At 47.0% G+C, this 16537-nt stretch overlaps 1 protein-coding gene across 1 annotated transcript; it reads left to right on the forward strand.

Annotated features, from left to right (window-relative positions):
- Positions 1-1439: 1439 nt before the first annotated feature.
- Positions 1440-16223, forward strand: LOC135012105 (borealin-2-like; the record flags this gene model as incomplete). Its single annotated transcript, XM_063952519.1, has 9 exons — positions 1440-1592; positions 3080-3117; positions 3220-3277; positions 3353-3438; positions 3774-3841; positions 4858-4944; positions 13313-13430; positions 14302-14388; positions 16025-16223. Coding segments are annotated over 9 exons (767 nt in total), but the record flags the coding sequence as incomplete, so codon positions are not given.
- Positions 16224-16537: the final 314 nt, after the last annotated feature.

Genomic DNA, 16537 nt, shown 5'->3' on the forward strand with positions numbered 1-16537 from the left:
GTCCTACTGCTCGCACCTACCCGACTTCCACCTGTCCTACTGCTCGCACCTACCCGACTTCCACCTGTCCTACTGCTCGCACCTACCCGACTTCCACCTGTCCTACTGCTCGCACCTACCCGACTCCCACCTGTCCTACTGCTCGCACCTACCCGACTTCCACCTGTCCTACTGCTCGCACCTACCCGACTTCCACCTGTCCTACTGCTCGCACCTACCCGACTCCCACCTGTCCTACTGCTCGCACCTACCCGACTCCCACCTGTCCTACTGCTCGCACCTACCCGACTCCCACCTGTCCTACTGCTCGCACCTACCCGACTCCCACCTGTCCTACTGCTCGCACCTACCCGACTCCCACCTGTCCTACTGCTCGCACCTACCCGACTCCCACCTGTCCTACTGCTCGCACCTACCCGACTCCCACCTGTCCTACTGCTCGCACCTACCCGACTCCCACCTGTCCTACTGCTCGCACCTACCCGACTCCCACCTGTCCTACTGCTCGCACCTACCCGACTCCCACCTGTCCTACTGCTCGCACCTACCCGACTCCCACCTGTCCTACTGCTCGCACCTACCCGACTCCCACCTGTCCTACTGCTCGCACCTACCCGACTCCCACCTGTCCTACTGCTCGCACCTACCCGACTCCCACCTGTCCTACTGCTCGCACCTACCCGACTCCCACCTGTCCTACTGCTCGCACCAATGCCCCTTCCCACTAATATATCCTCATATCCGTCCCAGTAGTCACTCTGAACCAGACTCACTCCTCTGGTGCAAGCAGTACCTTTCTATTAGAATGTAATTCTCTTATGAGCAGGGCCCTCCTTCCCTATTTGTTTTCATGGCCAACCTACAAAGCCTCAAGAAATATATTTAGGTGAAGTAGAATAAGCTCAGCACGTCACACTGTGCTGCATCATAGCATTCCTCAGGGCTCGGACTGTGTACAGAGCTTCCAAAGGGAACCTCTGCCCTGGTGCCATTCCAACAATTGAACCGAATATACCGTCCAGTGAGCACCTAGCTTATGACCTGATTCAGCCTTGTAAGAGAAGTAAAAAAGCACACAATAGGCAAAGAGGTGCTGCGCTGCAGGTGGGGAAGATGTAACATGTGCAGAGATACATTTGGGTGAGTTATATTGTCTGTGCAGGGTATATACCGGCTGCTTTTGCATGTAGCCCACACATGTCAGACAGCTTTATTTTTACACTGTCATTTAGATTTCCATTTGTACACACCGCCACCCAAATCTGTCTGCACACGTTACATCTGCCCCACCTGCAGTGCAGCATGGTTTTACCAAGTTCTGTGCTTTTTTTTTGCCTTGCTTACAAACCTGAATCGGACCCTTAATGCGTACCATGGTGTTTATCCGTCTTCCTCCTCTGTGGTGTCATTGCTGTGGGAATATTCCTTGGTGACTGTAGGACATTTGCTCTTTCCCTGGTTAGAGAAGGAACGTGTGGCCGAGGTGAAGAAGGAACTGGATGTTCTCAGTGCTCTTCCAGATCAGATATTGGAGGTCGAGCTCCTGAAGATGCCGATGTCCATTAGACAGATGAAGGTTTCAGAGTATTACAGTGAGTTGTCTTACATCAAACCTTACACTGACTCCCCATATACCAATATATGCATCCCCACCACCGTCCTGTCTTATTGCTGTAACTGCAATGCTTGTGGTAGCCCCATGCACAGTATTCCCTGGTGTAAGGACTTTCTGTGGCTCTCCGTCTGTCGTGGAGGTCCAGCATGCTGATATTTGTCCCACGAGAGCTGGTGAGCCACGGAATGCTCAGGCCTAGCAAAGGACCAGGTGGGGGGAGAGACATAGTGTACAAAATTGTCCAACTGATATTCTCCAGTCTACATATTCTACATGTAAGTATTCCTCATTTGCCTGAAGGGAGGAGGGATACTAGGTTCCCCCCCATCTGCTGTGTTGCAGTATTTTGGGGTAAACAACATCATGGTTCACACACAAACATGGGCCTCTTGTGTGAGCATGCTCGGTGTCCATGCTGCTCTTCTGATGGCAGTTATGACATGTTTTACCCAATACAAGACCGATCCACTTTCCTGGTAGGCTATCCCATATAGGCAAGTGTCTGGCACTAGTGCGGAGAACCTTGGTGGACAGCATTGTCTTAAAGCTTAATACTTGTGTATGTACAGAGTGCCATCTAGATATAGACATGTGTAGACCCAGTCATAAGTTGAGTGTCAGCTTTGCAGCCAAGATGTCCAGTATGCAAGTTGTATTTAAAGGAGTGGTCAGCCAAGGACTGGAACAGGAGAATTCAGGAAATCTGTAGCTGGACACTGATCCAAGGGACTTGTCCTGGCACCCCAGATGTTACAGCACATTCAGTAAGTTTGACTTCCTTTGTGCTATGGATAACTGTTGACTAGTTCACTATCAGTGGCCTCCATTGATGGTGCAATCTTTGCTAACCATCAATGACTTGAAAGTTTGAAGGGCATCTATACCTCATGCAAGCAGTATCAAATACAAACTCCGAGAGGGAGGCGGGACTTGCAGCACTCTGTCATCAGTGGTGGATAACTATCGGACCTCCACCATTGATGGCAAGACCATCTGTGGCACATCATTGATGGTTGCTAACCATGAGTGGTCATTGCTGCTTTATGTAGCATTTGCACACAACCTGGATTCCAACAATGTAAAACATAGTCTAACAGTCTTGATGGGGGCTCTTTAAATGTGACTTGTAGAGGGTCCTAAAGGAGAAGGCTGAGACTCTTAAGGTCTTGCTTCTAGTCCATAGATCTCCTTGCAAATTGTATCACCATGCTATTGTTTGTTAAAAATGTATGCAAACTGCAAAAATAATCAAAGGTGTAAAGTGACAGGACAGTGGTGTACTGTGCAGGTGTCCAAACAGCTAGAATAAGAAGATATTGAGAACTGCACCCAGCTCAGGACCTGAAGTTTGCTGTGACCGTAACATAACCCCTGCCCATATACTGCCTGTTAGGTTCTAGGTGAGTCATAGGAGCCTAGTCCCACTTACCCAGTTAGATTGAATAATTTCTCCTTCACTTCCAGAGCTGATGGAAGCAAACAAGATGGACGCAGCTGTGAAGGTGAGCTCTCCCTGGCACTGGTCTCTGGATCTGCAGCCATTTTGGTCTTTCATTTATTGCATTTTGATGACATGTGACATTGCCTATGTTCCTACATTGCAGGTAGATGCTCTGGACGATCTACCAGAGGTTAAACTAGTCAGGAAGAACAGCCGGAAGGGTAAGGTGCTCATAATGAAACTTGTGCATAGATGTATTTCTGGATGTTTTGGTCCAGCAAGCTTTCTTCTTGTAGCTAAGGAGATGACATCTGCAGACTATCGGGAACCAGTAGGGTGCAAAGTGATGTCCACATTGCAGAGGAACCGGACAGTCCAAAAGGTGAGCCGGGGTGGTGACTGCAATGGGGTCTGGTAAACTGATAACAGGCCTTGTGACCACAGAGGTGGTCACGAGGCTGAGATAGATGTATAGTAGGCAGTTTGCAGTTCTCTGCCTGAGTGGGGTGGGAAGCACATTGCCAAGTATGATTTAAGGGGCAAAGAAGCCACATAATTGGCCGTTCGGGATGTCTGATTAAAAGGGGTGATAACCTGGTTTTGAAAAGTCCAGGGGCCAACAATACCCCTAAAGTTTCTACAGTTTCGGATGGGTCTCTGTTCCAAAAGCTCCTGGCACTAGTGTAGGGTTAAATCTTTATATTCTTCTCTTCATAGGTTCCAAAAAGTAAATCTCTGGTTTCATTGACTGGCGGAATTGAGAAGAGAACCATAGCCATGACCAGGTAACAGGCTCGGCTATAGTGATGCCCTCAGTTTTGTTTGACAAACCCCCATTGGCTTTGGTACGTTGGGAGACATTAAAGGCAAAATTCTGTTTGCTTCTTGCACATGGGCTGGTGGGACAGGACCTCTGCTCTGCAGTCCGTGCCTGTTCTAAATCTACACAGCCCCCCATCCTGTAGTTGTCCCTGAGTGGTGCTTGTACCCTTCTGCTGGTATAGGAGAAGTGGGATGGTGGTATAAGAAGAATGCAGCATGAATGTAGGACCCTCTCCTCCTCTGATCTCCGGCTTGTGTGATGAAGACCTGGCTTGTAGTAGCATTACCACCTGGCCCTGAGTCTCCTGGATGAGCATTAGAGGGCAGTTGTGTTGTCTGTGTATTGGGTTCCACGTGATGAAGTGTAAATGCTATATGTCCTATACTGTTATACCAGCATCTTTATACATTTCATGCTTCCAGTGTAGAAAGGAGCAGCTCCATTACTACGTGCATGGGCTTCAACTTCTATTGGTGTACAGCCTGGGTTGCTTTCCCACTAGACAGGGGGCAATGAGCCAGAACCTGCACCAGACTGCAATAATCTAAAGGCTTCCCCCGAGACCTTCATTCACCACTTTATTTTATCTTGTATTCCACTGTAATGAGAAATGTAAAAACTGCTCATCCAATCAAAAGTGGCTTCACACAGTAACTCTAATAAGGTTGGTGGAAAAACACAGCACAATGCTGATTAAATAGAATGGGCTTCACCCTAATGTTAAGTTGGGCTCCAGAGTTTAAATGCCAGCAGGTAGTCTGCCTAAGAACAAGTATGCAACAGTCCAATCAGCATCACCTACTTATGGGCGCCCCCCTGAAAGGCCATTTATGTCTCCTGATGAAGACTCAAGGAGTCTTGCCTGTTTGACGTGGTGGGGGATGGTGGTTGCTCACCTGCAATGATTACCTATAAAGAGTTGCGGGAACCTGTTTTGTCTTTAACCCCATGTGTGTAATAAGAGTCTGTTTTACTTAGGTCTATCTCTGCTACCCCGCTAAATAAGGCGCCCAAGAAGATGATGACATCTGTCTCCTCCACTAGATTGGTGTCTCGCACATCAAGGTACGGGAGCGTTCAGGCCTGTATAGGATAAGAGGGAGGCTGGGTGTCACCACAGCACTGTCCTTTGTTTTCTTTAGTGCGGCCTACTTTCCCCACCGGCCATAATGTGGGATGTGCAAACAAGACATGGTAAAACGCGTCACGTTGTAGTGTGGGGTATACCTTGGGGGGGGGGGGGGGTAAATGGCATCATGGACAGGATGTATGTTATGATCTGTATCAGAAGTTGTATTAAACACTGTGTAATGGCAAATGTGACACTTCTGATTATAATGGATATATTGCGAGGATATATAACTTTCAGGAAGAAAAGCAATACTTTAAATGTACAACTGTTCAGGCCGCTGCGACCGCTAAGCGTGTGTGTGTAACCCCTAACAAATGCGTACAAATTGCGTGCACACGTCATCACGCTGTAAGCACAAAGTAGCTACACGTGCGGCAGAATACACTTTATAACCCCTAACGGGAAAGGAATGCGACACCAATTGTATATGTAATGTTGAGATCCAACCCAGCAACAACTATTTACTCAAAAGGGGGTACAACAGTAATGCAATCACATAAGAGAATAGGCTACAATCAATGGATACATACGTTTGTTCGCCAGCGCCTCCCGGTCCTCAGTCAATCTGGATAGATGACCCTCAGAGAGTCTCTGACCGGCCAGGAGGCTTGGCTTTTATACATTAGTCCAAATCATTAAACAATAGAAACTGTAATCTCTTCACCCATAGGTCAAAGGGCTGGTCATTTACAGTACAAGAGGGGTCATAGGTCGGTTTGAATAGGTGGGTTTGAATAGGTGGGCGATGCCTGGTCCAGGTGCACTTACAGATGTTCTCCACTGGGTTCCCGCCGAATATCAAGAGTACAGTAAATACAGTAATAATCTGTTCCTGCGCATATCTATGCGCAGGAGCGTGCTATCTTCTGCAAACTGCTACCAGAATATTGCTCTTAAAATACTGTACAGCTGGATACCAGACACCATGTCCTAACCTAATTCTGTCCCCTCATATCCTGTAATGTTGAATATCTCTATTGTTATACCTCTAAAGTAAATGTAACTTGCTGGTGTGGTGCATGTAGACTGTGTAAATTATGTACTCTGTGGATTAAATATGAGAGATGTCTTTGGGGCTTTTCCATGCGAATGCATATGCTACCGTAATTACTCATACCACGCGCTAATACGCAGGACCTCGTGAGACAATATACGCAACGTGCGAGTATGCGCACGGCAGAACAAGCACGCGCACAGAGGCCACTTGTGTGGAGTTTGTATGTGATGTGTGTGACCATAATATTTTCGACTTCGACAACAGCTATTCTGTGTAGAATCAGTGTAACGCGTAATTTAGTAGATATATACCGTATGTAAGTAAAGTACTTATAGTGATTGATCATGGATGGTCCACGTGATGTTCTGTAATAGAATATGTAGTACAAACAATTCTATAAACAAGCTAAGACAGTTGCTATTTCTCTAACGTCCTAAGTGGTTGCTGGGGACTCCGTAAGGACCATGGGGAATAGCGGCTCCGCAGGAGACTGGGCACATCTAAAGAAAGCTTTAGGACTATCTGGTGTGCACTGGCTCCTCCCCCTATGACCCTCCTCCAAGCCTCAGTTAGATCTCTGTGCCCGAACGAGAAGGGTGCACACTAGGGGCTCTCCTGAGCTTCTTAGTGAAAGTTTTAGCTTAGGTTTTTTATTTTCAGTGAGACCTGCTGGCAACAGGCTCACTGCATCGAGGGATTAAGGGGAGAAGAAGCGAACTCACCTGCGTGCAGAGTGGATTGGGCTTCTTAGGCTACTGGACATTAGCTCCAGAGCGACGATCACAGGCCCAGCCATGGATGGGTCCCAGAGCCGCGCCGCCGGCCCCCTTACAGAGCCAGAAGACAGAAGAGGTCCGGAAAATCGGCGGCAGAAGACATCCTGTCTTCACCAAGGTAGCGCACAGCACTGCAGCTGTGCGCCATTGCTCCTCAGCACACTTCACACTTCGGTCACTGAGGGTGCAGGGCGCTAGGGGGGGGCGCCCTGAGCAGCAATAAAAACACCTTGGCTGGCGAAAATACATCACATATAGCCCCCAGGGCTATATGGATGAATTTTAACCCCTGCCAGAATCCATAAAAAAGCAGGAGAAAAGTCAGCGAAAAAGGGGCGGAGCCTATCTCCTCAGCACACTGGCGCCATTTTCCCTCACAGCTCCGTTGGAGGGAAGCTCCCCTGGCTCTCCCCTGCAGTCACTACACTACAGAAAGGGTTAAAAAAGAGAGGGGGGCACTAATTAGGCGCAGTATTAACAATACAGCAGCTATAAGGGGAAAAACACTTATATAAGGTTATCTGAGTGGATGAACTGTTTGTAGGTCTGTTTGAGCTGCTGCAGTGAAAATATGATCCCAGGATGCTTCACATCCATACAGCTATTGTTATAGGTAACGGCAGTTTGTTAATAGTATTATGTGTGAAATGGTGGAGGGCGTGTTATCCCGGTGTCTAACAGTTAATTCTTATGCAGCCATTATAGGACCACATGCAACGGTGGCTATCTACAGGCTACGCGCTTTGTGATCCTGTTTTTAAGAGTGTGTGTAAGTGATCATTTTGTTCTGTTGTCTATGAGAAATATATCTGTGTGGTTTCCACTAGTGGTTGAAAGGGTGAAATACGGCACTCTCTGGTGGATCAGTGGTATTCCTCTTGTTGCAGGGATTAAGGTGGCTCTTTTGAACACTGTTTTGGTGAGTCATTACATCTTGGTTAAAGGTGGTTTTTTGGAAGTATACTCTATTTTACACCATAGTCACCATACGAACAGGGTATTTGAAGCCCAGTTCACATTGGTTCTTCTGCCAACTTTAAGGGGCCTGGGAGGCTGAGTCTTTTTTCATTTTTTGTATTCTCTTTAGGCATTGTTTAAACTATGCACAATATGAAATAAAGATATCATAACGCCTGTCTTGAAAAAGACCCTGTGGAAGGGTCGAAACGTCGTATCTATGAGGCTATAATAAAGAACAATTGATATCAACCACAGAATCTGAGTACATTTGTGAGAGTGCACCCGCCACCTGTGTGGACACCAATATATATATATATATATATATATATATATATATATATATATATATATATATATATATATATATATATATATATATATATATATATATATATATATATATATATATATATATATATAGCGCTTTGGTGTGTGCTGGCAAACTCTCCCTCTGTCTCCCCAAAGGGCTAGTGGGGTCCTGTCCTCTATCAGAGCATTCCCTGTGTGTGTGCTGTATGTCGGTACGTTTGTGTCGACATGTATGAGGAGAAAAATGATGTGGAGACGGAGCAGATTGCCTGTAATAGTGATGTCACCCCCTAGGGGGTCGACACCTGAGTGGATGAACTGTTGGAAGGAATTACGTGACAGTGTCAGCTCTGTATAAAAGACAGTGGTTGACATGAGACAGCCGGCTACTCAGCTTGTGCCTGTCCAGACGTCTCATAGGCCGTCAGGGGCTCTAAAAGCGCCCGTTACCTCAGATGGCAGATATAGACGCCGACACGGATACTGACTCCAGTGTCGACGGTGAAGAGACAAATGTGACTTCCAGTAGGGCCACACGTTACATGATTGAGGCAATGAAAAATGTTTTACACATTTCTGATAATACGAGTACCACCAAAAAGGGGTATTATGTTCGGTGAGGAAAAACTACCGGTAGTTTTCCTGAATCTGAGAAATTAAATGAGGTGTGTGATGATGCGTGGGTTTCCCCCGATAACAACTGATAATTTCTAAAATGTTATTGGCATTATATCCTTTCCCGCCAGAGGTTAGGGTGCGTTGGGAAACACCCCCTAGGGTGGATAAAGCGCTCACACGCTTGTAAGGGCTCTATCCTCTCCTGAGATGGCCACCCTTAAGGATCCTGCTGATAGAAAGCAGGAGGGTATCCTAAAATGTATTTACACACATACTGGTGTTATACTGCGACCAGCAATTGCCTCAGCCTGGATGTGCAGTGCTGGGTTGGCGTGGTCGGATTCCCTGACTGAAAATATTGATACCCTAGATAGGGACAGTATATTTTTGCCTATAGAGCATTTGAAAGATGCATTTCTATATATGCGTGATGCACAGCGGAATATTTGCCGACTGGCATCAAGTCTAAGTGCGTTGTCCATTTCTACCAGTAGAGGGTTATGGACACGTCAGTGGTCAGGTGATGCGTATTCCAAACGGCATTTGGAAGTATTGCCTTATTAAGGGGAGGAGTTATTTGGGGTCGGTCTTTCAGACCTGGTGGCCACGGCAACAGCTGGGAAATCCACGTTTGTACCCCAGGTCGCCTCTCAACATGAGAAGACGCCGTATTATCAGGCGCAGTCTTTTCGTGGATAAGCGGGCAAAAGGTTCCTCATTTCTGCCCCGTGACAGAGGGAGAGGAAAAAGGCTGCAGAAATCAGCCAGTTCCCAGGAACAGAAACCCTCTCCCGCCTCTGCCAAGCCCTCAGTATACGCTGGGACTTTACAAGCAGAATCAGGCACGGTGGGGGGCCCGTCTCAATGAATTTCAGCGCGCAGTGGGCTCACTCGCAAGTAGACCCCTGGATCCTTCAGGTGATATCTCAGGGGTACAAATTAGAATTCGAGACGTCTCCCCCTCGCCGTTTCCTAAAGTCGGCTTTACCGATGTCTCCTGACAGGGAGACAGTTTTGGAAGCCATTCACAAGCTGTATTCCCAGCAGGTGATAATCAAGATACCCCTCCTGCAACAGGGAACGGGGTATTATTCCACACTGTTGTGGTACCGAAGCCGGACGGCTCGGTGAGACCGATTCTAAATCTAAAATCTTTGAACACTTACATACAGAGGTTCAAATTCAAGATTGAGTCACTCAGAGCAGTGATTGCGAACCTGGAAGAAGGGGACTACATGATGTCTCGGAACATCAAGGATGCTTACCTTCATGTCAAAATTTACCCTTCTCACCAAGGGTACCTCAGGTTTATGGTACAGAACTGTCACTAGCAGTTCAGACGCTGCCGTATGGATGGTCCACGGCACCCCGGGTCTTTACCAAGGTAATGGCCGAAATGATGATATTCCTTCAAAGGAAGGGAATTTTAGTTATCCCTTACTTGGACGATTCCCTGATAAGGGTAAGATCCAGGGAACAGTTGGAGGTCGGTGTAGCACTATCTCAGGTAGTGTTGCTGCAGCACGGGTGGATTCTAAATATCCAAAATCGCAGCTGGTTCCGACGACTTGTCTTCTGTTCCTAGGGATGATCCTGGACACAGTCCAGAAAAAGGTGTTTCTCCCGGAGGAGAAAGCCAGGGCGTTATCCGAGCTAGTCAGGAACCTCCTAAAACCGAGCCAAGTCTCAGTGCATCAATGCACAAGGGTTCTGGGTAAAATGGTGGCTTCCTACGAAGCAATCCCATTCGGCAAATTCCACGCAAGAACTTTCCAGTGGGACCTGCTGGACAAATGGTCCGGGTCGCATCTTCAGATGCATCAGCGGATAACCCTGTCACCAAGGACAAGGGGTCCCTCCTGTGGTGGTTGCAGAGTGCTCATCTTCTAGAGGGCCGCAGATTCGGCATTCAGGACTGGGTCCTGGTGACCACGGATGCCAGCCTGCAAGGCTGGGGAGCAGTCACACAGGGAAGGAATTTCCAGGGCTTATGGTCAAGCCTGGAGACATCACTTCACATAAATATCCTGAAGCTAAGGGCCATTTACAATGCTCTAAGCTTAGCAAGACCTCTGCTTCAAGGTCAGCCGGTGTTGATCCAGTCGGACAACATCACGGCAGTCACCCACGTAAACAGACAGGGTGGCACAAGAAGCAGGAGGGCAATGGCAGAAGCTGCAAGGATTCTTCGTTGGGCGGAGAATCATGTGATAGCACTGTCAGCAGTATTCATTCCGGGAGTGGACAACTGGGAAGCAGACTTCCTCAGCAGACACGACCTCCACCCGGGAGAGTGGGGACTTCACCCAGAAGTCTTCCACATGATTATAAACCGTTGGGAAAAACTCGACAGGTATTGCGCCAGGTCCAGGGACCCTCAGGCAATAGCTGTAGACGCTCTGGTAACACCGTGGGTGTACCAGTCAGTGTATGTGTTCCCTCCTCTGCCTCTCATACCCAAGGTACTGAGATTGATAAGATGGAGAGGAGTAAGCACTATATTCGTGGCTCCGGATTGGCCAAGAAGGACTTGGTAACCGGAACTTCAAGAGATGCTCACGGAGGATCCGTGGCCTCTACCTCTAAGAAGGGACCTGCTCCAGCAAGGACCCTGTCTGTTCCAAGACTTACCGCGGCTGCGTTTGACGGCATGGCGGTTGAACGCCGGATCCTGAAGGAAAAAAGGCATTCCGGATGAAGTCATCCCTATCCTGATCTAAGCCAGGAAGGATGTAACCGTAAAAACATTATCCGCAATTGGCGAAAACATGTTGCGTGGTGCGAGGCCAGTAAGGCCCGACGGTGGAAATTCAACTGGGTCGATTCCTACATTTCCTGCAAACAGGAGTGTCTTTGGGCCTGAAATTGGGGTCCATTAAGGTTCAAATTTCGGCCCTGTCAATTTTCTTCCAAAAAGAACTAGCTTCAGTCCCTGAAGTTCAGACGTTTGTAAAAGGGGTACTGCATATACAGCCTCCTTTTGTGCCTCCAGTGGCACTTTGGGATCTCAATGTAGTTTTGGGTTCCAAAAGTCACATTGGTTTGAACCACTTAAATCTGTGGAGTTAAAATATCTCACATGGAAAGTGGTCATGCTGTTGGCCCTGGCCGGGGCCAGGCGCGTGTCAGAATTGGCGGCTTTATCCTGAAATGGCCCTTATCTGATGTTCCATTCGGACATGGCGGAATTGAGGAGTCGTCCTCAGTTTCTCCCTAAGGTGGTTTCAGCGTTTCACCTGAACCAACCTATTTGTGGTGCCTGCGGCTACTAGGGACTTGGAGGACTCCAAGTTGCTAGACGTGGTCAGGGCCCTGAAAATATGTTTCCAGGAGGGCTGGAGTCAGGAAATCTGACTCGCTGTTTATCCTGTATGCACCCAACAAGCTGGGTGCTCCTGCTTCTAAGCAGACTATTGCTCGTTGGATTTGTAGTACAATTCAGCTTGCACATTCTGTGGCAGGCCTGCCACAGCCAAAAATCTGTAAATGCCCACTCCATAAGGAAGGTGGGCTCATCTTGGGCGGCTGCCCGAGGGGTCTCGGCTTTACAACTTTGCCGAGCAGCTACTTGGTCAGGAGCAAATACGTTTGTAAAATTCTACAAAATTGATATCCTGGCTGAGGAGGACCTGGAGTTCTCTCATTTGGTGCTGCAGAGTCATCCGCACTCTCCCGCCCGTTTGGGAGCTTTGGTATAATCCCCATGGTCCTTACGGAGTCCCCAGCATCCACTTAGGACGTTAGAGAAAATAAGAATTTACTTACCGATAATTCTATTTCTCATAGTCCGTAGTGGATGCTGGGCGCCCATCCCAAGTGCGGATTGTCTGCAATACTTGTACATAGTTATTGTTACAAAAATCGGGTTATTATTGTTGTGAGCCATCTTTTCAGAGGCTCCTCTGTTATCATGCTGTTAACTGGGTTCAGATCACAGGTTATACGGTGTGATTGGTGTGGCTGGTATGAGTCTTACCCGGGATTCAAAATCCTTCCTTATTGTGTACGCTCGTCCGGGCACAGTATCCTAACTGAGGCTTGGAGGAGGGTCATAGGGGGAGGAGCCAGTGCACACCAGATAGTCCTAAAGCTTTCTTTAGATGTGCCCAGTCTCCTGCGGAGCCGCTATTCCCCATGGTCCTTACGGAGTCCCAGGCATCCACTACGGACTATGAGAAATAGAATTATCGGTAAGTAAATTCTTATTTTCTTTCTTTTTGACTTGTAGATAAAGAATCCATATTTCAGTGACTTAGGGGGTCTATTTACTAAGCCTTAGAGAAAGAAAGCGGATGGATATAAAGCACTAGCCAATCAGCTCCTAATGATCATGTTACAGGCTGTGTTTGGAAAATGACAGTTAGGAGCTGATTGTCTGGTACTTTATCTCATCCACTTTATCTCTCTCCAAGACTTAGAAGTTAGTACATAGACTCCTCTATAATCTCTGGTTTGTTAGTCAGTGGTATAAGCGTAATAAATGGGCAGATGAAATATCTCGGTGACGGCCACCTATAAATACCGCAATCCATGAGCGAGAGTCTGTCTCCCCTGATCTGTGGTAAACTGTATTTATTGCCCATTTTCTTACATCTTAGAACTGACTTTAATCGTGTAACTAGATTTTTCTTGTTCTGTCAGAAATGCCGTCCCCCCTCCCAGCCGGTCGTCCCGGAATGGGGGATTCTCGTCCCTGAGTGACAATCTGACCCTATATGAGGGTCTCCCCTTCATACAGATACCACTGACGGATGGACAGGTAATGGCTGCCTTGTATGTGCGTTTAGGGAGAGGGGCTTATCCATCTAACCTTCCATGACCGGACCATACTCTGCATCATTTCTTTACCATCTAGATGACGAACTCCCGCCATATTTCCCCCCACACCTCGAAAAAAGGGGGGGCCAAGCTACAGTATAAACTCATTATTATAATGTGGTGTTTGTATAAAATATGCAAAGGTGTGTTGTAAATGGCAAACCGTTTCCCTGCCTGTCCAATAATGGCAGAAACACTCTAAATCTTAGTTGTTCAATGCATGCTGCCAAATATATGTGTGAACACACCCCACATAGCTAGGGACTACCTTGAGCAAATATCTAGAATTGTCTGCTGGGTAAACGAGGTAAATTGAGGCTAATGATTCAGGGAGTTCTTTAGTTTAACCCCCCCTCTTTAGTGAATTGGGAGGTTGGTAACCTCCAAATTTTAGCAGCACCCCCACGCTGTGTCCTTACTACTAGTGCACTTGCCAAAAGGGACCTGTTCTAAGTGATCAGAGGAATCCAAGTTGAACAGATCTGTTTGTACAGCAGTATTGCCTGTCTACCGTATCCCTCGTGGCAGTCCCTGTAGACTCGTGTAACATTCTGTAAATAGTGAGATCACTCGGTAACCTTGTATATAACGAGGAACAGTGCACCTCCTGCTCCAAATTTATTACAGATATTAGGGGGAGTTTTATCAAAGCTTAGGGAGAAAGTACCATCAAACACGGCTCCAAGCTTTGATAAATCTCCCCCTTGACCACTGCACCCCGCATAAAAGCAAGGCGTTGTCACTGTTCTCCTCTGTAGCGTCTTAATATACAAGTGATTTTTTTTTTTTTTTCTAACACTAATATTTCTCAGACGCTGTCATCGGCTTTTGATGACCTGGAGACGCTGGACGTGGAGCTGCTAAGACACGACACAGTACAGCACATTCATACGCTTGTCGTAAGTGCCTTCCTATTGGCTTACTCTACTGCGCAGAATGTGGTCCTAATTACGCACGTGTTTCAACTGTACCATGTTTAGGGGTGTCACTGGGGTGAGTGCCCGTGTTTAGGGGTGTCACCTGGGGGAGTGCCTAATGTGTTCACTCTTATTGCTGTGAAGTTATTAATTTACAAAGGACGTAAACTGCGCTGCCGTATCTTGCTGAGACAATAATACATAGTGTGTGTGTATATAGGGGGTCATTCCGAGTTGTTCGCTCGTTATTTTTTTCCGCTACGGAGCGATTAGTTGCAAACTGCGCATGCGCAATTTACGCTGCGCGCCTGCGCCAAGTTTGTTTGGTATTTTATTCACGGCGTAACAACGTTTTTTTCATCGTTCTGCTGATCGTAGTGTGACAGGAAGTGGGTGTTTCTGGGAGGAAACTGGCCGTTTTCTGCGAGTGTGCGGAAAAACGCAGGCGCTTCAGGGAAAAACGCGGAAGTGTCTGGAGAAACGGGGGAGTGGTTGGCCGAACGCTGGGCGTGTGTGTGACGTCAAACCAGGAACTAAACTGACTGAACTGATCGCTATTTGTGAGTAGGTCTGGAGCTACTCAGAAACTGCTAAGAAATTTCTATTCGCAATTCTGCTAAGCTAAGATACACTCCCAGAGGACGGCGGCCTAGCGTGTGCAATGCTGCTAAAAGCAGCTAGCGAGCGCACAACTCTGAATGACCCCCATAATGTATTCACACACAAACAGAACATCTCGTATGCACATGTAACATTCCAGCATTAATACATAGGGGGGTATCTAATTAACTGCGAGGTTTACCCCGCAACTAATTGCCGTAAAAAAAAACCTGGAGTGCGAGGAAAGGCTATTCAATTAAATAGCCTTTTCCCGTGCCCAAAAATTGGGATTCATGCACGGGAAACTGCAGAATCCCCCCTGTAGAACTTGTTGTAGCAGCAATATGAACTAATAGTAACAATTAGATTGTCTCTCCCATCCGCAGTGTTCACAAGGGAATACATACTATTGACTGGTGAGCGGATACCAGCTGTCAAGATCCCGACAGCAGCATTCCACCCGCCAGTATGATGACGAGGACAATCACAAGTGGGGAATAGCCCCTGTGCACTGGGATTCCGGCATCTGTATTCTGACTGGCGAGATCCTGACAGCCGGCAAATCAATTGCATCCCTTCACAAGAAATGGCTGTTCATTTGCAAATTCTTGCATGGTCGTCGTTGGTGGTGGTTGTTGTTGGTTTTTTTTAACTTAAAATTGTCATATTATCAAAATCATCAGATGACCCCCCCCCCCCCCCTCCCCCCCAAAATGAGCTACATGACCCTTTATACAGTACTGTTAAAAAAGGTGCTTTCATTTTAGAATTAAATTGGGTAACACAACTTAAAACCTTGCGTGTGTATTTATCTAACATGAATATTGGACTCGGGCTTTTCTTGATGTTCTGGATTTGTAAAGTGTCGGTGAATGTGTTTGGGTTTTTGTTGATATTGAATAGAATGCGTGACTTGACCAGACGCTTACAGCCGTGTGGTAGGGGATGGCGCAATACATAAAGGTTGGTGACCTGCTGACATATATATTATACAATGAGTGTAATCTGCTTTCTTTAGGGCCAGTTGACCAATCTCTACACAAAAGCCTCAACGCAGCAGCAAGGGAGCGGACATGGCCAAGGAACATGAAGACCGTGCGCAGAGTTACCTGCAGGATATGGGGGGGGGGGGGGGGGAAGAAATATCTGTGATTTTTGTTTTAAGTGTCTTTTATATATTTGATATTCAAATAAAATATGAATGTGTAGTGTCGTCACTGATGGTATTTTATATGAAATGCAAAAGAATTTAGCTGTCTAAGTCTACGTCATGGTTTTATTTTTGGGTTCAGGGAGGAACTGAGGATTTTTTAAAATTGCTATTTAGTTTTTGCTAACTAGAACGATCTATCCCAGAATTCTCAACTCCAGTCCCCAAGTACTCCCAACAGGTCATGGTTTCAGGATGTATTTAATCATGCACGTGTGCTGGTCTATTTGGCTGGGTCAGTAATTATCCCACCTGCTTCCACAGATAGAAAACATGGCCTGTTGGGGATACATGAGTCGTGGGGTTGAGAACCCCTGGTAC

Source organism: Pseudophryne corroboree, unplaced genomic scaffold (genome assembly GCF_028390025.1).
Source record: "Pseudophryne corroboree isolate aPseCor3 unplaced genomic scaffold, aPseCor3.hap2 scaffold_2521, whole genome shotgun sequence".
Lineage (NCBI taxonomy): Eukaryota > Metazoa > Chordata > Amphibia > Anura > Myobatrachidae > Pseudophryne > Pseudophryne corroboree.